The sequence below is a fragment of the Trachemys scripta genome, chromosome 2 (genome assembly GCF_013100865.1).
Source record: "Trachemys scripta elegans isolate TJP31775 chromosome 2, CAS_Tse_1.0, whole genome shotgun sequence".
In the NCBI taxonomy this organism is placed as follows: Eukaryota; Metazoa; Chordata; order Testudines; family Emydidae; genus Trachemys; species Trachemys scripta.
The window spans coordinates 254,506,839-254,534,020 of NC_048299.1; the positions used below are offsets into that span (position 1 = coordinate 254,506,839).

At 40.6% G+C, this 27,182-nt stretch overlaps 1 protein-coding gene across 1 annotated transcript in view; it reads right to left on the reverse strand.

Moving 5' to 3' along the window:
• CSMD3 (CUB and Sushi multiple domains 3) overlaps positions 1 to 27,182 on the reverse strand; it is a 1,107,808-nt gene that overhangs the window by 359,895 nt on the left and 720,731 nt on the right. The window contains exons 20-22 of the mRNA XM_034759587.1: positions 15,383 to 15,499; positions 9,124 to 9,339; positions 8,336 to 8,524 (exon numbers count right to left, since the gene is read on the reverse strand). Coding sequence (XP_034615478.1) covers positions 8,336 to 8,524; positions 9,124 to 9,339; positions 15,383 to 15,499 — 522 coding nt within the window. The remainder of the gene's footprint in view (positions 1 to 8,335; positions 8,525 to 9,123; positions 9,340 to 15,382; positions 15,500 to 27,182) is intronic.

The following is a 27,182-nucleotide window of genomic DNA, read 5'->3' on the forward strand; positions in this document are numbered from 1 at the left end:
GCTCTTACTCACAACTGATACTTCCAATAGCTAATAAGGAAGATGGCCACTACAGTGGTGTAAAGGAACAAAAGAACAGGTATTGCCAGATAGGATCAACTTGAGGTCCAACTGGTTCAGTATTCTGTCTCCAACAGTGGATAGGAACCAGATATTTCAGAGGAAGGTATAAGAACCCCACAGTATGTCAGGAACCCCACAGTATGTCACAGTATATACTTCAGAGGAAGGTATAAGAACCCCACAGTATGTCACTGCTTTAATTTCAAAGTGATTTAAATTACCAATTTTAATCATGATTAAATCAGCAAGCAGGAAAACTTGATTTAAATTATCAATTTTAATCTTGCATTGTGTTTGTACTTTTTAGTTATCCTCCTAAAGAAAGGGTGATTCTCATTGATTTGTACAATTTGGTACCTCTTTTTACTAATGAGGATACACTACATCAGGGATCAGCAACCTTCGGCACGCGGCCCATCAGGGAAATACGCTGGAGGGCCGGGATGGTTTGTTTACCTGCAGCGTCTGCAGGTTCGGCCAATTGCAGCTCCCACTGGCCGCGGTTCACCGTTCCAGGCCAATGGGGGCTGCGGGAAGCAGTGGCCAGCACATCCCTCATGACCTCTCTTATTCATCTTCCACCTCTCTTCGTGTGAGAGCTCTTCTATGTCCTTGATCATTCTCATCACCCTTCTCTGAACTCGTTCTGGTTCAGCAGTTTCCATTTGGAGATGGAGTGAGCAGTACTTCATATTTTATTCCAGATGAGTGCACACATCATGACTACCTATCTTCTTAGTAGCCTCTTGTGATGAACCTTATCAGAGGCTTTTTGGAAGTCTAAATAAAAATATCACTGATTCTCCTTTATCCACTACTTTATTGATACATTCAAGTAACTCTAAGATGTGATTTTCCATTGCAAAGTCTGGAACAGTGGGGAATTCCCCTGGCGTAAGAGTTTCCCTTACTCATGTTAAGCTGGTGGACTAGCACTATACCACCAGGCTGCACTTCCTTGGCTGGGTTGCTTAAAGGGTTCAGCTTGGTGGCAGAGCCATTGTTTATCCCATAGAATCATATAAATGTGTAATTCCCATTGCTGAGTACTGCCTATTCTAACTTCTGGATATAGTATTTCTTCAGTTTACTCACTTACCTGTCAACAAAAGAACGGATCCCAGATGTTAAAAAGTAGGGAACTTTTAAAGTATGCATACAGTAGGGTACAGTTTTAGAGATATTAATGGCCCATGAAATCATTTCAAGTGCCCAAAGGAAGAAGACAGAGAATATGTAAAATAATACAAACAAAGCAGATTAGACCAGGGTTATTTATCTATCTCGGCTGCAGTTTCCAAAAAGCTTAATTTATATGCCAAATCCTACTGAATTTCAGTTGGACTTCTTTGAAAATGTAAGTCCTTAGGTTTTGAAGAATTGCACCTTGAAAAGCTGGGCAGGGTTTGCTCTTTGGCAATCACATGCTTAAAATTAGAGTTTTTATTAAACAGACATTCTCATATTAAAGGAAACTAACCCTTACCTGTCTAAATAATTAAACTTTAGTTTATTAATAAAAAAGTTATAATGTAATTTTGTCAATTTTGCATATTTGCTTTTTACATTTTTAACTGCTTGAACACCAAAACCAGTTTATTTTCTTATTTGTTTATGGGCAAGAAGAGGCAGAGAGAAGGCATATACTCACCATTGACTTTATGTTCCTTTCACCCCCCAATCTTGCTCTGTTTGCACAGTTTATACTGTTGCACTTTCAGGTTTTTTTGCATTGTTGCTTTAATTAAGGGTTTGCTTATAGTTGGTTATTGTAGATTGTTTAGTTAAATTTATTTTAATTATTTTTCCCCACTGGTTCAATTAAATTTTATTGGTTTTGTTATTGTTATTTCATAATCAAACCCATTTACAATCCATCCATTATGAGTCATTATTGTATTTAAATCAGAAAATAATTTAAACAATACTGAGATAATGTATAGCGTTTCACAAAAATACGTAGGGAATATTCCATTTCCACCATCCATACACAATATACCAGTGCTCAAAATGTATTTATCCCAATACCCTTCTCCACCGACTAATAGCTGCATATGTTCAGACATGAGACTCAAAATACGAACAATACGCATCCCTAACAATATTTCCTAATTTTTTACTGTTTTTACTACAACTTGCTGGCTGCTCGAACTGCAAAGCACGTCTCTGAACATCAGCCTTCTACCCATTGTTAAGACTTTCTCTCTTGCTCTCAAACATTGTGCAGAACACAATATGCATTTATAATGGTGGGAACATTGTTGTTGTGTTTCTCCTGCTGCTTCCAGCCTATTTCATAAACAGCACCATCTACCTTTCAAATGGATCAGAGGCAGGCCCACAACACAATAAAGAGACTAACTTTCAGAAGTACTGAAGACCCCACTCTTTCGCCACTAATCTAAATAGACTTGAATTATGAAAGATTCTGATATGGAGGTCAACCAGTCCTTGGATCACCATGGAGAAATACTGCTTCCTGTTAATAAAATTCTGGGCCCTGATGTGTGTTTGTGTGTGGGGGAAGGGGTGATGATAGGCATATGGTTTCCATCAATTTCCCAATACAGTTTGGGAATCCTATGTGTGCAAAGCCATCAATAATTGCCTGAGTAGTACCTAGTTTTTCTGACCCAGTGGGACAGCACCTTACCAATATCCGGGCAGGGACACAGGCAGCTGGGCTAATGGTTAGCAACCTAATTCTGGAGGATTGTGTTCAGGTTACCTGCAATCAGGCAGGAGCCAAATGAATTAGTCTGGACGGGGGGGGGGGGGGGGGGGGGGGGGGGGGGTTCAGACTCTAGTCATGTGACCAGGAATCAGGCAGGTTACAGTCTGAAATGCTGGGCGAGGCATCCAAGCAGCAGCCATGTAGAGGCAAGTTGTGAGGACAACTTCTTGTGCCTCTCTTTGGGTTTAATAGGAAGCCTTGAGCAGCCAGAGGTCCCGGTTTTCCTCCAGTCATGACCAGGGGAAGTCTCCATGACATTGCTTCAGATGTCATGGTCTCTCCATTTGATGGGTGAGTACTGAGCTGTTGGATCTGAGCAGGGAGGTGCCAATTTATTAGGAACCCTGAAGACCCAGGTTTGAGACCCACGGGGTTATGAGAATCTGTGGCATAGCAGACCTGCATAAAAATGACCCCAAAAATTGCTCTCTCCAGGCCAACTGATTGGTAACAGACTGGATGTATTCTGGGGTGGTCAAATGGCAGTGGTGACCTGCTTTTCCACAGGTATGGGGCACCACATATTGGTATGCTGTTACTGCAGCTCCAAGGTCAGTTCTGCACAGAGCTCAAAAAAGGTAGCCTCTCCCCACCCAGAAGTTTTCTTGCCATTGCTGGTCATCCCAGGTTTGCAGAATGATCTTTTCCCAGCAAAAGAATGCTTGTTTCTCAGCCTATAAACAATGCTGAATGCTGCATCACTATCCAGGAACCAGTCCTCTAGCTCCAACAACTGGGTGTCGTCCTCTTCCTCATTCTGCTGTCAACACTTCAGAGTGCTCTCCTGATGCTGGAGGAGCTGCAGCTGCTGCCATAGAACACTATCTTGCTCCCACATAACCTGCTCAGTGGTGCAAATAGCAAGTTCAATGCTGAATGTGTCCAGCTTTGACTGCTATAATATAGTCCAAGCAAGCACTACATATTTACACTTGTCACCATAGCATTGTGAAACATTCTGGATCCATGCTGGAATACACCAATTCAAAAATGGCGCAACCCTGCCCGCAAAGGAAATATGAGGCAGAAATAGCAGAATCGTGTTTGTTTGTTTTTTTTAAATTTTGAACTCATCGGGCTTCTCACACTTCCCAGAATACCTGCTGCTCAGCAGCAAAGCAAAGGATCACTGGATACATCCTGAGAACACTACACTCTCAGTTCACAGAAAACTGCCGTTGTGTGTTCACAGAGTACAATTTAAAATGGAACAGGCAGTCCATACCCATGGTATTGGTGTGATTTGCATTCTGCGAATTACCTGACATGCATCAAAAGCTTCAGATTAACCCCTCCCATCACCACCTCCCATGTAGACACACCTTGCTGCTGTTTGGTGTCAGGATAGGAAAATTCCATAATATATGCAAATATTTTTTGTCAGCAACATGGGAGACTTGTATAGTTTTTGTCCACATTAGAACCAATTATACAGATAATATAATTAATGATACTAAGGGTGAATATTCCAGTCCTAACTTCCCAGGTGTAATTTTTATGTAATTTTTAGCCTTTCCCTCCTTTCACTGGATAACTTATATTTTACAATATAGCACAAGTTCAGTAGATCTCTCTCTCTCTCTCTCTCTCTCTCTCTCTCTCTCTCTTTCTCTCTCTCTCTCACACACACACACACACACACACACAGACACACACACTTCTCTCAAGCACTGATATGAATTCCCCTTTCTCTCAGAAAAGAATAAAATATTATTTCCAATAACCAAGGTTTGAGGAACTAGAAGTTACAAAACAGGTGCAAATTCTAAACCCATATATCGGGCAAGAAAAAGAAGAATGAAGCACATGGGAAAAAAATTGGGTTTTAAATTTCTTCTTGAACCAGGGACATAATCTTGATAAAATGTGTCAGATCTGAATGCAAAAGGCACCAATGGGTCAGGAAGGTGGGTAGACAGGGAAGTTCAGAAGTACATCATCATAGCAAAACTAATTAAATGTCATTTAAAAAAACAAATGCCCTTTATGTGTTACTAATTATCAGAACTGACTGAATCACTTACAAGGACTAATCTATTTGATACATTTAATGTCTTCTGCTTGAGGAATGACCATGAGATAATAGATTATTTTTTTTTTTTTGGTAATTGATATTACCTCAGGGTGACTAACGCACATAAGATGATGAGAGTCATTCTGTGGAGGCTGTGAAACATCTCAACAGCAGTAACCAAAACCTAGGTTTCTAACTGGGATGATTGTGGTAAACAATGGGGAAAACCAAAGATTTACTTTTTAAAAAATCTTTTTAAAATTTATTTTCAATATAATGAAAGGAAACAATTTAAACACAACACTATCCATGGGAGGAGCAATCTGTGGGAGGAAATATTCATTAAAATAGACCCATTTTGTGTGGGAAGACTATTCCTTCATAAACACACAAAAAACAAAGGTTGATTAGAAAATAATTCACAGCTAATTTGCAGCACTGTCTCTCTCTCTCTCATTCATACACAAACACACTTTTATCCACCTCAGGAAATTTAAATTGCAGGGTTGTTGGTTTTTTTCCCCATCTGATCTATCTTTAAGCAAAAGCTGCTAATTTATTGTGCCTTTAAAGGTCTCTTAGGGTAGGTCTGGGTAGTCTTAGGCCTTGTCTACACTACAAAATTTTGTCAGCAAAAGCTGCCTTTTGCCAGCAAAACAGGAGAGGTGTACACACTAATAGGGTTACCATTCGTCCGGATTTACCCGGACATGTCCTCCTTTTTGTGTTAAAAATAGCATCCGGGGGGGAATTTGTAAATCACTCAAAATGTCCGGGATTCCCCCCCAGGCAGAACGAGGTGCGGCTGGGAGGGCTGCAGGAAAGTCAGCCTCTCACCTGGGGCTCTGGCAGCCAGAGCCCTTCCCCCCGCAGTTTGCAGGGCTAGATTCCAGAGCAGCTGTAGAGCTCCTCCTCCCTCCCCTCTCCCCCTCCCCCCCGCATTCTGAGCTGGCCGGGCCGTTTGCATCGGCCTCGGCAGCCCCTCCTCCCCGGCAGCCCAGTGCCCCGCTCCCGCAGCACTGTGCAGGGGCAGGGACCGGGTTGTGTGTTGTGCTGGGGAGCGCAGCCACGTGTCCGGCTCCGCACAGAGCCCAACACCATGTTCTGAGCGGCAGGGTAAGGGGACCAGGGGGCAGGAGAAGGGGCAGGGTCAGAGGTTCTGGAGGGGGCAGTCAAGAGACGGGGGGGGTCGGGAGTTCGGGGGGGGCTTTTTTGGGGGGGTGGAGAAGGTTTTGGGCAGTCAGGGTACAGGTAGGGGGTAGGGTCCTGGGGGGCAGTTGGGGGGGGGTCTTAGGAGGGGGCAGTTAGAGGACAAGGAACAGGGAGGCTTAGGTAGGGGGTGGGGTTCTGGAGGGCAGTTAGGAGCAGGGGTCCCAGGAGGGGGCAGTCAGGAGACAAGGAGCGGGGGGGGTGGGGGGTTGGGAGTTCTGGGGGGGAGCTGTCAGGGGGCAGGGGTTGGGAGAGGGATCGGAGCAGTCAGGGGACAGGGAGCAGAGGGGTTTAGATGGGTTGGGAGTTCTGGGGGGGAGCTGTCAGGGAGTGGAGAGTGGTTGGATGGGGCGTGGGAGTCCCAGGGGTCTGTGTGGGGGTGGGGGTGTGGATAAGGGTTGGGGCAGTCAGGGGACAAGAGGCAGGGAGGCTTAGGTAGGGGGTGGAGTCCTGGGGGGTAGTTAGGGGCAGGGGTCCCAGGAGGGGGCAGTCAGGGGACAAGGAGCGGGGGGAGGGTTGGGAGTTCTGAGGGGGGCGGGAAGTGGGAGGGGCAGGGGCAGGGCTAGGGCGGGGCTCCTCCCGTCCTCTTTTTTGCTTGCTGAAATATGGTAACCCTACACACTAAAAAACTACTTTTGGCAGCAAAAGTCTGTTGTTTTGCCGACAAAATAAAACCAAGTCAAGAGGGCATAAAGCTTTTTGTAGCAAAGCACACAGTGACACTTTGTTGCATTTAGACAAGAGTTTGTTTTGTCGACATAACTGGCTTCCACCAGTATCTGCTCTGCTCACTGTTTTGCTCTCTGCTGCCCTGCAGGCATGCGCCCCTCTGCTTTCAAAGCTCTGAGAAGTATCTGACAGATAAGCATGCTGCTCCATTTGGGGAACAAAGAACAAATCATCAGCATGGAATTCTCCTGTTCTGCCCTGCATTAGGAACACAACAGCAGGCAGACTGCTGCTGCAGGGAGCAGGGCAGGGGAGGGAGGAGGAGGGGACTGCTGCTTTGACATCCCTCAGCACAGAGAGCTCACAGAGCTGATCAGTTTGCTGCTCCAGGCAGCTGAGGAGGCTGTGGGAGAACCATAGGCAGGCAGGCAGAGCGAGCTGTTTCAGGAGAGACTGCTGTGTGCAGCAGAGCCGGGCGCTGACATGTGGGCTCCCCTCAGGATAGGTCGGCCAGCCTGCTGTATCTTCCACCCTAGACACACCACTCTCCTCTCCCTCTTCCCCCGCCCCCACTTCAGTTGAAAAAAAACAACTGAAAATATACTAGGATGGCCCTGGAATTATGGTATTGAGAAACCTGCATCATGTGATGCTGTACCTGCCCCATGAGGCATTGCAAACCCTTCCCAAAGCACCCTGTGGCCAGCTGCACAGTGGGATAGCTACCACAGTGCACTGCTCTCTGTGTCGATGCAAGAGCTGTTAGTGTGGATGTACTCTCCTGACACAAGGAGCTAGCATGCACATGCAACAGCGGTTTTAATTAAAGGATTTTTATTAAAGCAGCATAACGTTTGCCAACAAAATTTTGTAGTGTGTAGACAATGCCTTAAATTCCACCTGAGAGACAAGGTGGGTGAGGTAATATATTGTGTTGGACCAACTTCTGTTGGTGAGAGAAATGAACTTTAGGCCTTACACAGAGCTCTTCTGCAAGCTTGAAAGCTTGTGTGTCTCACCAATAGAACCTGATCAAATAAAAGATATTACCACTCCCACCTTGTCTCTCTAATACCCTGGGACTGACATGGCTACAACAAAACTTAAATTACACCTGTCATACAAGAAGGATCTTTCCTTCCCATGCCCCCACACACATACTCAATGCTATTCACCCCACAGGGAAGGGATGAGCTAGAGGGATGGTCATTCATTTATTTATATTAATATAGCAATAGATACCCTAATGACAATTAACTCTACATCCCCCATATGGATGTCACCTAGAAGCTTAAATATTAATTTAAGTGCCTATTGTTTGGCATCCAAGTTGGAAAAATGTTGGCCTAAATTTGTATTCCTGTTTCTGAGCCTAATCCTAATCATCAGTATGGAAAAAAGGAGCATTATCTTCTAAACATGGAATTACTTAGAAAGTGTCTCCAAGAATTGTCTGTGCAGTTGGTATGCCAATTCAACTACAGACTTAGGGGGAAAAAGAGGAAATAAAACGGAAGAAACATGGAAAACGTAAAAAGTACTGTGAAAATTAAGAGGTGTGTTACCATGCTTATCCATGCTATATATCTGCAACTCCATGGACAATGACTACAAGTACAAGCAAATGAAAGCAGCTGACCACGTACCCACACACCTTGGCAGAGGTGCACTCCATACACGTCGGCCACCACCAAGACAGATAATCTCCAAAGCTCCTTCTAAACGGTATCCAGATGAACAAGAGAATGTCAGAGTATCACCGACTCCAAAGTTAAATCCTATTCGGTTACCAAATGGTGGAATCCCAGGATCCTCACAAGGTTCAAGATTATATTCTGGAAATAAACAAGCAAACAAAAAATCAGCTTCTATCTGGCAAGAACTGCAATTGTTTACTCTCTATCCACCCTTATTTTTGCCATACACACTATTATTTTGCACACATTTCCACCTGACCATCAATTTAGCCTTTAGAACCATACACAAAATCAATGCACATATAGTAAATAGGTGATTCAGCTGCAGTTTGAAAATTAGACTAATACATGTTTATAGCATTTGTAAGATGCCTAACACAACATGCATTACCATTCTTATAAAAGCCATAAATGTCTCAGACACATAAAACAAACTGTACATCATGATCAATTTGCTAAAGGACTTATTTGGAATATCAGTACTTGAAATTAGGCTTGCTCCATTTTTTTCCCACCCACAGTAACATACCTTACAGTTTATTCTCTTTTTTACTTCTTAAAATGTGTACTACAAATGCCTCAACAGAGATATAAGGATTTAATTTCTTAAGGTACAACAGAAGCAATTGTGTTATTTTACAAAACAGTATTCATTCAGACCAGTTTTGGACCTCTCTCTTTTCACAAAAAGTTGAATTTTCTTCACTTTATACAAATAGCTCATTTAATCCCCTTACCAGAGAAAGTAATGTTAAATCCTTCATATGATATTGAAAAATCTGAAATAAAGCGCAACTGAGCCCTGAAATTTCCATAGAGACCAGCGTTGATTGCCAAAGGAAGTTCTGATCCAGTCAGGCGTGCTAGTGGCTGAGTGAAACTGCCATTCTCGGTAATTAGTAAGTAGTCGTGATGGTCTTCCAAATGAAAGGTGTGAAAGGTGAACTGCACTCCTGTTAGAAACAAATATATATTTACATATCACAGTGTTAACATGAATACAATTATATCACTGCTTAAATCTGTGCATTTCATTACAAATGTTGATTCAGAAAATTAAACGAATCCAACATTCTAATATATATGTTTAACCTGCTTAAAATGTATAACCAACAGGTCTGCTAGGTTTTTTATTTTTATTTATTTATTTATGTATTCATTCATTCATTCGTGTTGGTCAAGGTGGGTTTTTTTTTTTTTTTTGGTTTGTTTGTTTTTTAAACTTCTATATTATGACTAACAGATTTGGATATTTGCTTTTGATAATTAACTGAAACACCCTTGTCCTTCTATTTAAAACCAAGTAATGTCTTGTTGTGAGACACCAAATTTTGCTACATTTCAAAGTAAGTGCCCCCTAGGCACACAGGCTGGTCTAATGGACTGGCAGGCATGGCTGTGAAGGAAAGGATCATTTACAATAGATTGCTAGCACTAGAAACATTTTAGTTCTGTTTGGGCCAGTTTCTGAGAACTGGTCAGCTAAAGGTCCCAGGAGGAGATTTGGATGAAAGGCAGGAGATAAATGCATCCACTCCCTCCCAACCTGCTCTCCTCTTTGTCTCTCCTCCAGCCCTTTTCCCTCTTGGCTTTGATTTCCTTTTGTTTGTTTTGTTTTGTTTTAACATGAGCCATAAAAATCCATTAGCTGGAAATATGGAGGTTAATACCGGAATCCAAGCATTGTGTAAATATTTTGATCTATTCTGCTGGATGGTATTTTTGTATTTGTTCTATGCACTGGATTTGTTCTAACTAGAATTTGTTTGTTATAAGAATAGAGATTGAACATGTTTGTTAAGTAACAACTATAATATATATAAATATAAAACCAAGCAATATGTCATACGTTTCAATTTTGATGAAAAAGTCCAAAATGTTTACGTAGAATGCAACAGTTGGATTTCATTTTCTCACCAATTTCACAAAAATACAAAATAGCTTGGTTGAGATACTGTGCTGGGGGTGGGGGTGGGAGTGGGTTGATGGTAGCAGAAACCTAGGTTATACTTAGCCTGCTCTACGGTACTGGAGGATCTTCTTCACTAGGGTGATCACCATGGTCAGCTATACCAACTTTAAGACTGCTTTGCACCAGCAAAACAACTATTGCAAGCAATGTGTAGATGTAACACATTTTGACTTGCATCTATATCTACATGATGAATAGCAATAATTGTCATCAGAGGGATAGAAGAACTGGATCTTGCAGAAACATGGAGGACTATCTCAAAGGGGGAAAAAAAAACCCTATAGATCATTAGCCAGTAATGGCAAAAATCACCACTAATGGTGCAGCTGTTCTTTTACTTCTTTAATTTACTATATTCTTGGTGGATGGAGTAGTGACATTTCTATGCTTTCTGTCTGTTTGGGGATTTTTGGAAAGAAGAAGGGGTTGTGGAAATAAGTTAATGGAAAGAAAGAAAGAAAGAAAGAAAGAAAGAAAGAAAGAAAGAAAGAAAGAAAGAAAGAAAGAAAGAAAGAAAGAAAGATTAAATACAACCCCCAAATAAGTAGGATTTCCAAATGGTTTCCTTTAAATTTGAAAGAGACAGACCAAAATCAAGGAAAGAAGGTGTAATAGCTACAATCTTGGAGAAAAGGAGGATGAAGGAAACATTACAGCAGTAATGAAAGCCGAGACAGAGGCAACTAATGACATGTAGCTGGTGGCAAGGGAAGATGCTAACTTCTCCTTTTCCACTGTCAAAGAGCCACGGGCAATGTTCCTTATACTTTCATAGGCAACATTACAACAGCCCTCCAGTACTTACTTTGTCTCTTTCTCCTAGGCATATATTAGGATCACTTTATTACAATCATTTCTTTACAGCTGGAGTGCTCAGTAGCATCTTATTAAGATCTGGTGTTGCTCTGTTAACATCTTTTCCAGTACTAGACTAAATTTTTCAAGATCAGGGCTGTTCAAATACTGCTGTTAAACTGGTTGCTGCAGGAGGCGTCTTAGATCATGAGTGCCTGACCAATGATAACATAATGTTTAATGTTCATGGCCCTGGTGCCACATGGTGATGAGTTTGAGCTGCTTTATCCTTACTGAAAGCTGCATGGTGATAACAACTTGCAGCACATACTCCCATTAACCATAATCATGCCTGGATCACATCACAGAATCCTCCTCTTTCTGTTTAATAATAAACTACCATTTATTTCTCCCCTCTCTCAACAAGTTGAATGGTAAATGATAATAGGAATGGCTCAGTATAGAGAACGATCTGGACCGCTTGGTAAGGTAGGCTTATATGAATAATATGTATTTTAATACAGTCATTTGCAAAGTCAAACATTGAGGGTGAGGGACTGTATCATGGAATGCAGTGGCACTAAAAAGATCTGATGGCTGGAAGCTGGACAAATTCAAACTAGAAATGAGATGCAAATTTTTAAACAGTGAGGGTAATTAATCATTGGAACAACTGATCTAGAAATGTGGCAGATTCTCCATTACGTACAGTCTTTAAAGCAAGACTGGATGTCTTTTTAAGATGTGTTACATCTCAAACAGAAGTCATGGGATTGACGCAGAAATTACTGGGTGGGGTTTCCGAGCTGCGTTATGCATAAAGTCAGACTAAATTATCTTAATGGACTTTTCTGTCTTTAAAAGCTATGAATCTATGAACAAAAACATAGATCCATTTTGGATACATTACTTATTCTCTCTTCTCTTAACTCACACCATGAAAGACTCCTGGCCTTCTTGTGCACCAACCCTGTCCCCACTTTACCATAGATTCCAGGGAGAGATTTATGGCAGTGTCTAAAACCATGGGATACTCAGCAGTTTCAGCTAAGTTTCACTTTGAGTTTTGTTCAACCCAGAAATCAAAGTCTAATTCAAGGGGATGTTTGAATCGCTTTCCTTCCCAGTTTGTGAGGACATTTCCAAGCACCAAAGTATATCCCAATTGTTGTTGCACAACTAAGTTCTTAGCAGAAAAATGGCCTAATCATTTTAATGTACACTGTGTGACAGATTATGCTATCTCGGGAGAAAAAGTTTAAAAGAAATGTTTTGGGCAGGGATTTGTTTTGTTTTCATAAATAAGATAGGAAGATATATGAAACTCAAGCTTTCTCTTTCAGTATTATGAACCTGGTTGTTTTGATGAAAAATCTTCCATTAGTTTATCAATTTAATTGTAAATTTGATATTTCATAGATAGTATCATTTCATAGAGAACATAATAAGAATAATATTGTTATGGTAATAAAGTAAAATAAAATACAAATGACAACATGCTTTTTTTAAACCTAAAAAATACAAAAAAAAAAAAAAAATCATGCCATAATATACACATCCCTCCCCTTATCACATAAGCGCTGTTTGAACACATACAATAATTATTTGCAGACGCATTTTGCATGTTTCTATCAAAGGAAATGATGTGCTTGTTTTTCAGTTACTTCTAGAAGTTTTACTATTTAATATTACTAGGGTTTTTTTGAGATACATATGGATCTTAATAGTGTTCCATGAGAAATATATTTAAGGTATATTTAAGACTACCTATAGTCTGGGGCATAGATGAGAAGTGGAGTTAAAATACATGTCTTTATATTGCAGGTCACATTTAATGTTTTATTAATATTATTTTTATTATTGCAGGCTAAGTGTTAATTGTTGTAGTGTAATTGCACTTTGTGTTGGTTAGGCAGTTAAACCTGAGCTGCATAATTTGCATATCCATATCCAGGAAGTGATGGACCTATTGGAAGGAAGGCTCCTGACATGGAATGTTATTGCCCTTGCTTTTCTGATAGGGAGGTCCTTTCAGGTCATTCAGTCACCCATTTGATGACATTCCTTGTGGCTTTCACACATAACAGGGGAGATCACATGAAGGTTGTCATTTCATTCACCAAGATGTGAATTCACTGCCACTCTCCCGACCCATATCCAGGAAACCTTTCTGGATCCATATGTCAATACTACACACCAATGGAAAGGACACCAGTCCTCACTGGTTGAATTGTGGGCCGCTTGTGATTCTCCAAACAAAGCCCTGATAGAATATCCAACAAAAGAAGTCCCAGGATTCTGCCTTCCCCACAGAGAGTGGGACTTCACTCATCTGCATACAGACAATGTATTGAAGATATGCATATTTCCTCCACAAATGGAAAATCAAAGAATCACCAAATTGTGACTGTGGTGAGGTACAAACCATATGACACATCACAGACAACTGCCCCATTAACACTTACAGTGGTGGTACAAGGGGGAATCCACCTAGCTACTCCAGAAATATTAGAATGGCTTTCAAATCGTAACATTCAATTATAATCACAGCCTGTTGCTTTCCAAATGGCATCCAAAAGAAGAAGTGTTAATTAAATTTGTATTTACACTGAAGGAAATCTGAAGCCTTAAATGCCTTCTTATGTAATGTATGGATGTGCATTTTTAAACTGTACTGTGCCCCAGACCTGCAGGTAGTCTACACTACACTACCAACCATAAATCTGGCAACAGCTGAGAAAAAAACATAAAAAGCAATATAGAAAATTTAATTAGAAAAATATACTATTGCTAGTTAAAATTGGGACAAATATGAGACTTGTTGACCTCCTTCATGTCTAATACATGTTACACTGTAGCTTCAGCCTTTGAGACCATCAACCACACTTCTTCTTCTTGAAATCTTACCCTCCTTTGGCTTCTGTGACTCAGTCATCTCCTGATTCTCCCGCTACATCTCTATCTACTCCTTCAGCATGTCCTTCAAAGGATCTTCCTCATTTCCCCTCCAAATTTTGGTGGAGATTTAAAATGTCCTTTTCTCTTTTCTCTCTACACCTTATCTCTGGGTACTCTCCTTTGAAAAAACAAATTCAACTGTATGATGATGATTCATAGATCTACCACTCTACTCCCGATGGTCTCCTTCTGTCTAAACTATATTATCAGCCTGTCTCTCTAACATATCCTCATGGATGTCTAGCCCTTAACTCAAGATGAATATGGCTAAAAGAGAGCTTTTAATCTTCCCCCAAGCCCTCACCACTGCTTCCGTTTTTGATCACTATGGGTATCACCACCATCTTCCCTGTCACTCAGACCATAACATTTCTGTATAACAATTGGTGAAGATACAGCCTTTTTTCCCCCTCCCATCCAGTTAAAACTCTCTAGGCTCTCACCATCTTGCATCTTAATTACTGCACAATCATTTTCTGTAGCCTTGACAAATGCAAACTTTTCACACTAATAACCATTCTGAACGCTACAAAGATCATTTTCCTAACCCACTGCTGTGGCCATGTCACCCCTCTTTTTGCATCCCTCCATGGGCTCCCTCTTCTCTTATCATATCAAACATAAGCTATTTGACTTCACTTTCCAGGCCTTTCACCGTGTATCCCCTACCCTACCTATCAACTCTTATATGCTATTTAGACACCATTTGTCACCATCAACTGGCCAACAATGCCAACCTTCATCACCCACTTGTTTAATTTTCAAACAAGCAACTTCATGCTTTTCTCTATGCTGCCTGTCTTGCTTGGAAGTATCTCCCCATGAACATCTGCTAAGCCATCTCATTGTCATCCTTCAAAGCCCTTCTTAAACTCTCCTTTGCTGTAATGCCTAAAAAAACTTGACAACAGTTAAATGGATGGTGTGCTGTTACCACTACCTATTATGCTGAAAATACTGTCTCATTGTTTCCGTGTGTTCCCTTGACTATCTGAATGTATCCACCTGTTGTCTCTTGTCTTACACTTAGATTGTAAGGTCCTTGGGGCAGGAGACATCTCTTTGTCCTGCATTTGTACAATGCCTTGCACAATGGGGTCTTTTGTCCACGACTGGGACATATAAGTGCTGCCACAGTATAAATCATAATCATCATAATTAATAATGTTTATAGTAAATCTCCCAGCCCATCAGTGCTAACCTGGTTTTGCATATGAAATAGCAAACTAAAATAAAGAAGACTGAAACAAAAATACAATTAAATCTCTTACCTTTTCCATGGGTGACATCCACAGTCCATGTACAATTCAGTGAATTTGGGTACAATTCAGGATAACCAGGGGATAAAATTGTTCCACTAGGTCCTCTAACATCTCCTCCACATAAGGCTAAGAATAATAAGGGACATATTAATACAATAGACATGTAAAATCTAGACATGTAAAAGAGCAAAGAAAGTTATTGTCTTTTTTTTAAACAATAATCTATCTATATGAGTGATTCTACAATTTCCTCTGCAGCAAATCTCTAATTTTAGCTAAAAATTTAAACAAAGTGATCAGAAATTAAATATGATCAATTAATTGCTAAGGTGATTTTATAAATATCATCAAAATGAATTGCTAATTACACCAATTGTTTTCTGAGAATTCCTTATGAAAAATGTATTCTTCTTATAAATAAATAATTTACATTTTCAGAATCATAGTGAGCAATGACACACATTACTGTAAGTCTTTAAAAGAGACGAAGATCTAATAGGACAGAAACGACAGCCAAAGTGAATAGAAGGTGGATTCGGGGAACATCTCACAATTCCTTATCCTGACATTTCCATCTGATAATGGCGAGAGACTATGAGCACATACTCTGGTCAAGGTCAGGTGAGATGAAGGAATGCACATATTCCTGTTCCTATAGCTCCTGCCAGACCAATTTTTCCGCTTCTTTTTACCTCTACAAGTGCTGAATTTAACTTATACAGACTTTAATATAAATCTTTCCTTAGATTTCAACAAAAGCTGGATGAGGCCCACACAGGGACAAATGCACCTGATTTTATGGACGTCACAAGCCTACATCAAGTTAAGGACAGGCCTCTAGATAAAGAGGTAACCAAATGGTCTAGTGGCCCATTCATAATGACCATCCTAGCCTACTATCATAGAATCATGGGTTAGAAGGGACTGCCGGGGTCATCTAGTCTAACCCCCTCCCTGCCAAGATGCAGGATTTGTTGTGACTAAACCATGCAACACAAATGGTGGTCTCCAATTTCAGAATAGGTAATTTTATAGGATAGTTACCAACTTTATCAAGATTACCAGTGACTAATAGCCAGAAGATTTTTTGAAGTTTGTATTTTCACTGGTCACCTGACTAGGACAGCTAAACTGCAATTCCTTCTCTCTCCCCTACACCCAGATTTGTTACTCAGAGCTGCAGATTACCCTTACATTAAAGTTTAGAATGACTTTAGAAAGGAATCCATTGCACACATTTTAATGGGGATGAGACATTATAGATTTTAGAAAATAATATATTTTTTCCTCAAGAATATGGCACTGTACAGTGCTTGTTACCATGACCAGTTATTTCTCATTATCGGTGTGTACAAGATTCTCTAAAAAAACCTGTATTTTTTTTAAGCCATTGACATGGGCCATTTCAGTTTGAAAATTAAGAGTATTTATCCCTTTCATTTTTCTCAGCCTTATTATATTTGGTATCCAAAGTGGGTTTTTTTCTTCTGCTGGTCCCAGGACCTTTAAAAACAGCCAACTGGCTCCTTGTCAATGGATTTCATTAACTAACATAGATTACTTCAGAAAAGTTTTACTGCAATTCTTAATTAACATTAGTCGCTTTTCTAAATTAATTAACATAAAACTCTCTTATCAACCTCAAATAATCAAACTCTCAGTAAGTGCCCTTTCAGAATAAGATGTATTGGCTTCAACAATGGTTTCTGTTAGACAGAATCGTAAAACACTATTCAACACCACATTTCTGTGTATTTTTGTTGCAAATTATGGATTTTAATATGGTATCAAAAATGGCATAAGAATGATGATATGTCAAATCCAGGGGTTTTGTGCTGATGTTGCAATGAGAAGCATTGAGGTCCAGATTGTTTTGGATAGACTGGGAGGTGCTGTATTGGTTGTCTATAGAAGCAATAGAATTTGGGGGGACTGATGCCAAAATTTGCCTGCATGCAGCAGTATTCAGGTGTCAGATTTATGTTCACTGAGATGTTTCAGTATTCAGGTGTTTTGTTGATGTGCTTTTGTTTTGTTGCTGCTGCTGCTACATTTAGATCAGCTAGACTCATTCTCTATTTTTGTGATGCAATTTGGGTGCTTGGCTCAAAAAATCAGCAAAGTCTAGTAGGCTCCAGCTAGGTTCAGCTTTTACCATTTTTTATACTTCCACAAACTACTGACCAGTCACTTCTAATTATGTACCCATCACCTTGTAGTGCAATCATAATGGAATTCCACCTCCGATACATTTTACATCACAGTGGAACAATCCACAAAGGCAAGTGTTGGGCTCATTCACAGCTCTTGTAGTTAAAATGCAGTTTTCATAAGTAGTTTGGGAATAACTTGGAATGCTTTCTTGAAAAAACTAATTGGTCTGACTGCTCTAGTTTTCCCCTGACTTTTTCCCAAAGTACCTTCACAAAAGGGTTTCACTCCTCTTCCCACTTCTAACAGAATTTCCTGCCTCTGAACCTCAATCATGCTTTAAAGATGCATGCTGTACTCCTGAGGGCATTATGCACACACACAAACACACACACACAAAATCTGCACATTTTATTGTCAAATAAATGTGGAGGCTCCAGCATGGTATTGGGGAGCATAGGCCACTGGCTGCACAAAGGTGGAAGATCACTATGGTCTATTTTTAAACCCTACCAAAATGATTGCAAACATCAGCTTGCCTCTGTACCCATATGTTATAGTGTCTATATAGATTCAGGTTTCAAAGTAACAGCCGTGTTAGTCTGTATCCGCAAAAAGAACAGGAATACTTGTGGCACCTTAGAGACTAACAAATTTATTTCAGCATAAGCTTTCATGGGCTACAGCTCACTTCTTCAGATGCATAGAGTATTCAGGACTTGTTCTCGGCAATTATTTTAATAGTGTATTTGGTGAACTATAACAGGGACTTTTTTATTGTAAACAACAGTACCACCGAAAATAATGTAAAATTTCTAAAGCATTCTAAAATTACTGACAGAAGAGGCTGGTGAAACAAAAGCAGCTGGGAGACAAAAGGTGTTAGCCAGCTGAGTTCTCCTGAACAGAAAGGCAGGGAGGTACAGGTTATTTTGTTTGCTTGCTTGTTTGTTTGTTTTCTCCTTAACTTACAGATACTCTACAAGGAAGAACCCACAATGGGAGACAAATGGCACATTAACACCACCACTACTAGCTCTCCTCTGATTGCACTTGTGGGGCCCTGGCCAAACAGGCATCCTGACCCTGGACGCTTCCGCACAAGCTTCTTGATTTGTTAGGAATCTGGCTTGCATGTCCCTGCCAAAGAAAGCTCAGCAGGGGGGACAAGTTGGTGTTTGTTGGTGGACTCCCTCAGGAAGCAGGTAAGAGAGCTGCAAGAAGAGGTGGCTCATCTACGTAATATCCAGGAACACAAAGACTTCATTGACAGGATGCACATGGAGACATCCAGGATGGTGCTAATTGGCTACAGCAATACCACAGGGGAAGGAGAACCACAACTCTGCAGGGAGGAGACCGGCTGATGGCCACCTCAGGCTGTAGACAGTGCTCCACCCTGCACCCAGGCCCCCCATCCATTGGGGCCAAGATTCAGTATACTTTCCCGGCAACAGCAGAAGAAGACCCTAATGGAGGAGGAGGAGGCACCTGCCCCTGAGGCAGGCAGAGTCATGAACAGGAGATACAGGGTGGTGATTGTCTCCTTCTGAGGAAGAAAGAGGCATCCATCTTCTGACCTGACATGATGTCCAGCGAGGTATCATGCCTGCTTGGAGCCCACATCTGAGACATTACAGAAAGATTGCAAAGACTCATGTATCCCTCTGTCTACTACTCAATGCTGATCATCCATATGGACACTCATGATACTGCCAGGTATGGCTCTGAGAAGATCAGCAGTGACTAGATGGCTCTAGGACTGAGGGTGAAGGAGTCTGGGGTACAGGTTATGTTCTCATCCATCCCTCTTGTTAAGCATAAAGGTCAGGGCTACAACATGTGCAACCTGGAAATGAACCCGTGGCTCTGCAGATGGCATCAAGAGGAGGGCTTTGGCTTCCTCAACCATGTTCAGGGAAGGAGGGATGCTAACAAGAGATGGTATCCACCTGACCAAGAAGGTGAGATGACTCTGCATACCAACTTTCCAACCTATTGAGCAGTGCTTTAAACAAGGTTAAAAGGGGGCAGATGACAAAAGCTGACAAGTGGGTATACAAAGTGGTGACCTAGAAAGTGGAATAGAAGTGTGGGTGAGGGGAGAGGAGAAATGGTAAATTTCAATAGGGTCATAGGAGCAACAAGCTGGCATACAGTGGGGGAACCTGCTCAACTTCTAAGCTATCTATACAAAAACACAAAGCAAATGGGAATAAATAGGAAGAACTGAACGTCACAGTACACAAGTTGAATTATGACTTAATTAACATCACAGAGACTTGGTGGGATAAATCTCATGATTCAAATATTGGTATATAGGTGTATAGCTAGTTCAGGAAGGACAGGCAGGAAAAAAGGGAGGAGGTGTTGCATTATACATGAAGAACACATAGACTTGAGTTCTGTGAAGTTGTGAGAGGCAAACCAGTTGAAATTCTCTGGGTGAAGATAAAATGCAGGGGTGAGGGGAGAGAAACAGGCGCAAAAGCCATGTCAGGAATCTACTATAGAATGCCAAATCTGGAAGAGGAGGTGGGTGAGGTACTTCCAGAACAAACAGAAATATCCAAAACTCAAGATCTGGTAGTAATGGGGGACATTAACTACCCAGACATCTGCTGGAAAAGTAATATGGCAAAACACAAAATTTCCAATAAGTTCTTGGAATGTATTGGAGACAACTTCTTGTTTCAGAGGGTAGAGGAAGTAATCAGGGGGAAACCAATGTCAGATTTGAGTCTGACTAACAAGAAGGAATTGGTTGTGAATCTGAAGATAAAAGGCTATTTGAGTAAAAGTGATCATGAAATGACAGATTTTGTGATTCAAAGGAAAAAATTAAAGCAGCAGAATAAGCCCAACAGACTTAAAAAAAACCCAGACTTGAACAAAGTCGGAGAACTGTTAGGTAAGGTCACATGGGAAGAAAATCTAAAGGAAAAAGGAGTTCAGGAGAGTCTACAGTTTCTCAAAGAGATAATATTAAAGGCACAACAGCAAACTACTCCAATAAGGAGGAAAAATAGAAAGAACATTAAGAAGCCAATATGGCTCCATCAAGAGCTCTTTAATGGCCTGAAAAACAAAAGAGGAATCCTTCAAAAAAATGGAAATATGAACCAATTGCTAAGGAGGAGTACAAAAGATTAGCACAAGCATGAAGGGATAAAATCAGAAAGGTTAAGGAACAAAGTGAGCTAGAGCTAGCAAGGAACATAAAAGGCAAACAGAATCATATAAATGTACATTTGGAAGAGACCTTAAGAGGCAGTACCAAGTATACCTATACCATCCCTCACAGGTGTTTGTCTAACTTGTTCTTAAAAACATCCAATGATGGAGATTCCACAACATCTTGGAAGCCCATTCCAGAGCTTAACTATCCTTATAGTTAGAAAGTTTTTCCTAATATCTAACCTAAATCTTCCTTGCTGCAGATTAAGCCCATTATTTCTTGTCCTAACTTCAGTGGATGTGGAGCACAATTGGTCACCGAATTCTTTATAACATCAATCAACATATCTGAAGACTTATCAGGTCCCCCCTAACTTTTCTTTTTTCACAACTAAACATCCCACTTGGAACAAAAACAGTTCTCATGGGTCAGGCTTTTTAAACCTTTCATCATTTTTGAGGCTTTCCTCCAGACTCTCTCCAATTTGTACACATCTTTCTTAAAGTACGGCACATAGACCAAGGAAAAACACTTCAGCTGAGGTCTTGCCAGTGCTGAGTAGAGTGGGACAATTATCTCCCATGTCTTACCTACAACACTCCTGTTAATACACCTGTCGAGGTTCCTACCCCACTCTGAACTTTAGGGTACAGATGTGGGGGACCTGCATGAGCAGCTCTATGCTCAATTAACAGCTTAGATCTGGTCTGGCTGCCACCACTCCCAAGTACTAATTCCCTTCCCTGGGTAGCTTTGAGAGACTCTTCACCAATTCCCTGGTAACACAGATCCAACCCCTTGGATCTTAAAACAAGGAGAAATTAACCATCCCCCTTCCTTTCTCCCACCAACTCCTGGTGGACCCAGATCCAAACCCCTTAGATCTTAAAACAAGGAAAAATCAATCAGGTATTAAGAAAAAGGTTATCAATTAAAGAAAAAAAGGTAAAAGAAAACCCTCTGGGAGAGATTAGCATATCAGCTACTCTCACAGACAAAAGATTCCAAACACAGAGGATGCTCTCCTGGGCAAACCCTTAGTTACCCACTTAACAGTAATGTCATCTGGGCCATATTCTTCTAGTTTGCTCACATAAATGTGACATCAGACTGGGTAAAAATCCTTACTAAAATCAAGATATATCATATCAACATTTTTCTCCCTATCCAGTAGGCCAGTAATACTGTCAAAGAAGGAAATTAAGTTGGTTTGGCATGATTTGTTCTTGACAAATCCATGTTGGCTATTACTTACTACTATATTATCCTCTAGGACAAATTGATTGTTTAAACAATTTTATTAAGGGTTCCCTGTCAAACTTATGGGATTCTACAGGGGTCTGTCCTGGGTCTGGTAATATTCAGGCTTTTCATTAATAACTTGGATAATGGAGTAGAGAGTATGCTTATAAAATCTGTGGTTGGCATCAAGTTTGGAATGGCTGCTAGCACTTTGGAGGATAAGACTAGAATTCAAAATAACCTTGACACGGGTTTAGAATATTTCGCACCCATGCAGTACTTATAAACAAAAGGTTTATTAAATTTCAGGATAAGTACTCTACTTTTACCCTGTAAAAACTCAAGTGGCAGTGAAAGACACCACAGCCATGGTGTCTTTTGCACATATATCCCAGCAACAATATTTATATCCAATCCACCCTGCATATCATTTTAAAGGTCTTCTGCGTCATCTCGTAATACCTCCACTGCTCTGAATATTGTCACATGCTACAGTAGGCAAGCAAAGGAGCAACAGAGACAAAGAGCAGTGATACTGCTGTGGAAACAGAATATCTGAGGCCTCCATAAGTTCAGATAGTCTGGGTAAGCATCCAAACTCTGAAGCTCTTTAGATATCCTGCTCATTAGATTTGTTTGTAATAATCAGGCTATGGTCATGTTCATTTATTGTGTGCACTCATATGTGGTTTGCCGAAGTTAAAGCTGAGATTTATTTATTTATTTAAATATTGTACTGGCATTCCATAAGCACTAAGAATCAGTAATGTTACATTTTCTATTAGCTAAAACATCTCTCTACTACCCCCAAAATAACCAATTGTACCTTGAGCACTACTCTGGTTTTCCTCAGGCTGATTGACCAAACTTCTGATTTAAACTTGCACTCAGGCCTCTCTGACAGAAGACTACTGGATTCAGTACAGATGCTAATGCCACTTTTGAAGATGAAGCCAGAGTGTAAATTCCCCTGGCGACTCTCATCCCTATATGACTAAGAGTGAATCTATGCATTTCTATGTAATGCCCAAAGGTCAGACAGGTCAAGAGCAGTCTAGATCTGTGGTCAGAGTTCACACAAGAAGTCCAATAGTCAGAAAAGCCAATCCAAGGGAAAAACATAGCAAGGCAGCTGGCAGGGTCAGATGGAAAGACAGAAATAAGAAGGGTCCACACAGCAACTTATAGGCAATGGCTTGTTGCTCAGATAAGATCAGAAAGGAAGCAGGAAGTTTATATATGGGTGCCAGCCAATCAGAGTCAAGACCCATGTAAGTCAATCAGGAAGGTCACAGAACCCTGGAAGCTGGCACACCTAAGTTTGTGAATTCAGCAATAATTTGATCAGATGATGTGGCATGACCCATACCACAGCCTAAGGTTGTATCCCACAAACCCAGTGGGTGTGGTTTGTAAACTAGCATCCTGATAGTCTATCCAGAAATACATTATAGATGAATCCCTGGCTTACTGGAATCAATGGTATAACTTCCACTGATTACAGTAAAAGCAAGACTTTCACTCTCTATATACTTGTGTCACTTTCTATTTATTCCTCTCTCCCTTTCTGTCTTCTCTCCACAAGCTAAAACTACCAAACTGCCATGATTTTTTGAACATGAAAAATTGCAAAATCATTAATTATGAAGCTAGAACTAAATTTTTCAGGGGGATATGTAAGGGGAAAAACCTAGGAATTGTTGGGTCCTCAATAATTCTTATAGCATTAAATGCTAAGGATTTAAAGACAAATTGTTGGTAATTTCTATGTGAAATATGAAAAATGATTTACTATCTCTGATCAGCCCTAATTTTGGGGCTAGAGAATCAAATAATATGCAGGAAAAAAACTTCTTATATTTGTATATCTATACCCACATTTTGTACCAAGGTCATCAAAATAAGATTAAGTATCATCCTCTCTGTACAGGCATAGCTTCTATATTACAGAATGTACTGCAGAAGAGCCATCCCTTATGACAATTTCTATTCAAAGTATGAGTCTAGTTTGCCTTTGTGGGATAAATGTTTTTCATTTCTCTTTTTAGGCAAAAATTAGGTGTAACAGAGTGCCTGCCCATTAAGGCATGTCTACACTGCAACTATGAGGTGTGATTCCCAACACGGGTAGATGGACTCACACTGGCTGAGCATGCGTTCGTGCTTTGAAAATAGCAGTGCGGGCTTTGCAGTCCTGCTGGCAGATTGGGCTACCTGTCTAAGTTCAAGCCAGCCCACGCCGATGGGTCTGAGTGTGGGTGGCTAGCCCGAGCCGCCAGAATATCCACACTGTTATTTTTAATAGGCTAGCTTGAGATGCAACTGGGGAGGAGAGATAGGTCAGTGGTTTGAGCATTGGCCTGCTAACCCCAGGGTTGTGAGTTCAATCTTTGAGGGGGACATTTAGGGATAAACATCTGTCTGGGTCCTGCTTTGAGCAGCGGGTTGGAACTAGCTGACCTCCTGAGGTCCCTTCCAACCCTGATATTCTATGACTCTAGGGAAGCAGTCTGGGAGCCAGACTTCCACCCCAGAGCAGAAAGACTTAAAGGGAGAAAGTAGGCTGAAGAGAAGCCCAAGTAGTATGTATGAACCTTTTGTTTGTTCTTGGTACTCTAAAATGGGACTGTAGTCAGAGTAACCCAGAGGGCTGAGCAATGTGAATTCCTGGGAAAGACGGAAAACTAAGGCAGAGAGCACCTGAAGCACCACAATTAGCCAGCAGGTTACACGGCAGATATGCCCTATGACAGTACACAACCACATTCTGACCTGCTTGGCTATTTTACAGCATTTTAGGATTCTGACATTATTACAGTGACATACATACTTAATCTTATATGCAAGCACTAGCAACAAGGAATTGAATTTAGCACAATGGCCAAGAAATATATCCTAATTCTCAGAATAACAAAGACATGTGATCAAATAGCTGACAAGATCCAGATCCATGTGTTCAAATGGTGTTTTGCACATTTACAAGATAGAATGCCAGCTCACTATGGCACAGGTATCAAAAGGGATTTTTTTGGACATCCTATATTATACAGCAATTGCCATTGTTTTTGTGAGAAATCCCTCTTCTCTTATAGCACTGACAATTGGTGCCATGCATCTTTACACTTGTAGATATGTGTGTGCTAAAAATGAATACCAAAACAGTAGTAAGTGTGCAGAGTCTGTATACACAGCAAGCTGCCTAACAAACAAGATATATTACACTGGGTGTTTTGAGAACACAGGTGACAACAAAACATATGTGACATGCGGCAGGCACTCTGTGTGACTATATGAAGGCTAGCAGATGGCATGCAATGGCATCAAGGGATAAATCTCTAGCCAATAAAGTCAAATTGACAGATCCCAAAACATAAGATGTGCACTAGTCTTAATAACAGGGCTAACAGCCAAAGGCCCATACACATGATTGGTCTCATTCTTTTTCAGAAAACAGAAATTAAAATAAATAATAAATAATAATTAATAATTAATAAACCATGTATTTGCACATTCTTCAAAGAATCTTTACTTTCATTTTTGAAAATGATTACCAAATAAGGTAGATAAGCCAGGCTGAGAGAGAGAGAAGGAGAGGGAGATTGCAAGAGGGATCATAAAGAGTACTCCTGGTAATTGATTCTATCTGTCCTAATTTGAAAAGGGAATAATGGTGCTCTCTCTGTAACTATGCTATTTATTGTGTGTGTACAAATAATGCACTAATAAGATGTGGCTATTCTTTTCAGATGTGTGATACAAACAACTGAATCAGGGCATATGGCTTAGGTAGGAATAATGTTTTGTTCAAAATGAACATCCATAAATACACAAACAAACAAAAAGGAGTAAAGGGAAAGCAGAAGTCACTAGATGAAATTAACATTTTTCTCAGTATAGCTGTAGAAAACATAAATCACCTATGAAGTAAAATGTCAGACTTGTATTAATTCTATCACAACCAAAGAAATAACTTTTTTAGGATGTTGTCCCCTGTGGAGATTTGGATTTTTTTGTTTTTGTTTTGTTTTTGTCATTAGTAAGAGTTTTCTTCAAAAAAATTAGCTGTTTCGAAGGGTATGTCTATACTTACCTCCGGGTCCAGCGGTAAGCAATCGATCTTCTGGGATCGATCCCGGAAGTGCTCGCCTTCGACGCCGGTACTCCTGCTCTGCAAGAGGAGTACACGGAGTCGACGGGGGAGCCTGCCTGCCGTGTGTGGACCCGTGGTGAGTTCAAACTAAGATACTTTGACTTCAGCTACGTTATTCACATAACTGAAGTTGCGTATCTTAATTCGAAGTGGGGGGTTAGTGTGGACCAGCCCTAAGTGACAAAAAAATTCTTGTTGCTTCACTTCTTGTGTTTTGGGTAATTCATATACTCTTCTTGTTTGTTATGAATATAATTATCATTAGGTTTGTTCATCAACATCATCGCTGTCATGAGGAAGGGTGGGGCCAATCACCTCCGGGCTGGAAACTGTTCCTAACAAGTTTGCCATGCTTCTATGTACCATCATGCAGATCTGAAACCCTTCACTCTGGGTTTCACTTCAACTTTGCAACAGGTGCTATGTGGTTAATACTTTACCCCTGAAAAGTAAAGGGAGATGGACTGCAAATCTCTCTCTTCCTTTCTACCCACCTTTAGGCTGGGACACTGGGCCTTGTTGCATCTGGTTATAGGACCAGTTAAAGAGAGAGGAATCTGGTAGCATTGTTCTTTAGATGCTCTTGCCTCTCTTTTTCCTGCAGTTTTGAATTTAGGTCTGACTGAGGGGTCAGGCTTGCAAAACTGGTTTAACATCCCTCTAGGGACAAAATCCCCACATCTGAAATTTTGCTTGTTACAAACTACCACTGAGAATTTCCAAACTATGGTCTCTGTGTGTGAGTTGTTAGAACCAGATTCTCCACTCTGTTACACTAGTTCTACTCCGATATAAATCAAGTCAACCCCCAGATTGTAGAGAGGTTAGATTGATCTCAAAGATGTCACCTTTGCCATCATGCACCCAATAAAGAAAAGCCAAAGGTGAAGAGTGGGCCTGTATGTGAGGAGCAGCAGGTAATTTTGCCGCTCTGTGGAGGTAAACATAACAGAAGGAACAGCAATTTTTAGTAGAGAGAATGAACAAATATGTATTTTAATACAGAATGTTCACGAACAATGAAGAATAGAAGAGGTAAGCAAGTACAACAGTCCTTCATACTGAGTGAATGTCATAGTATCAGGGAA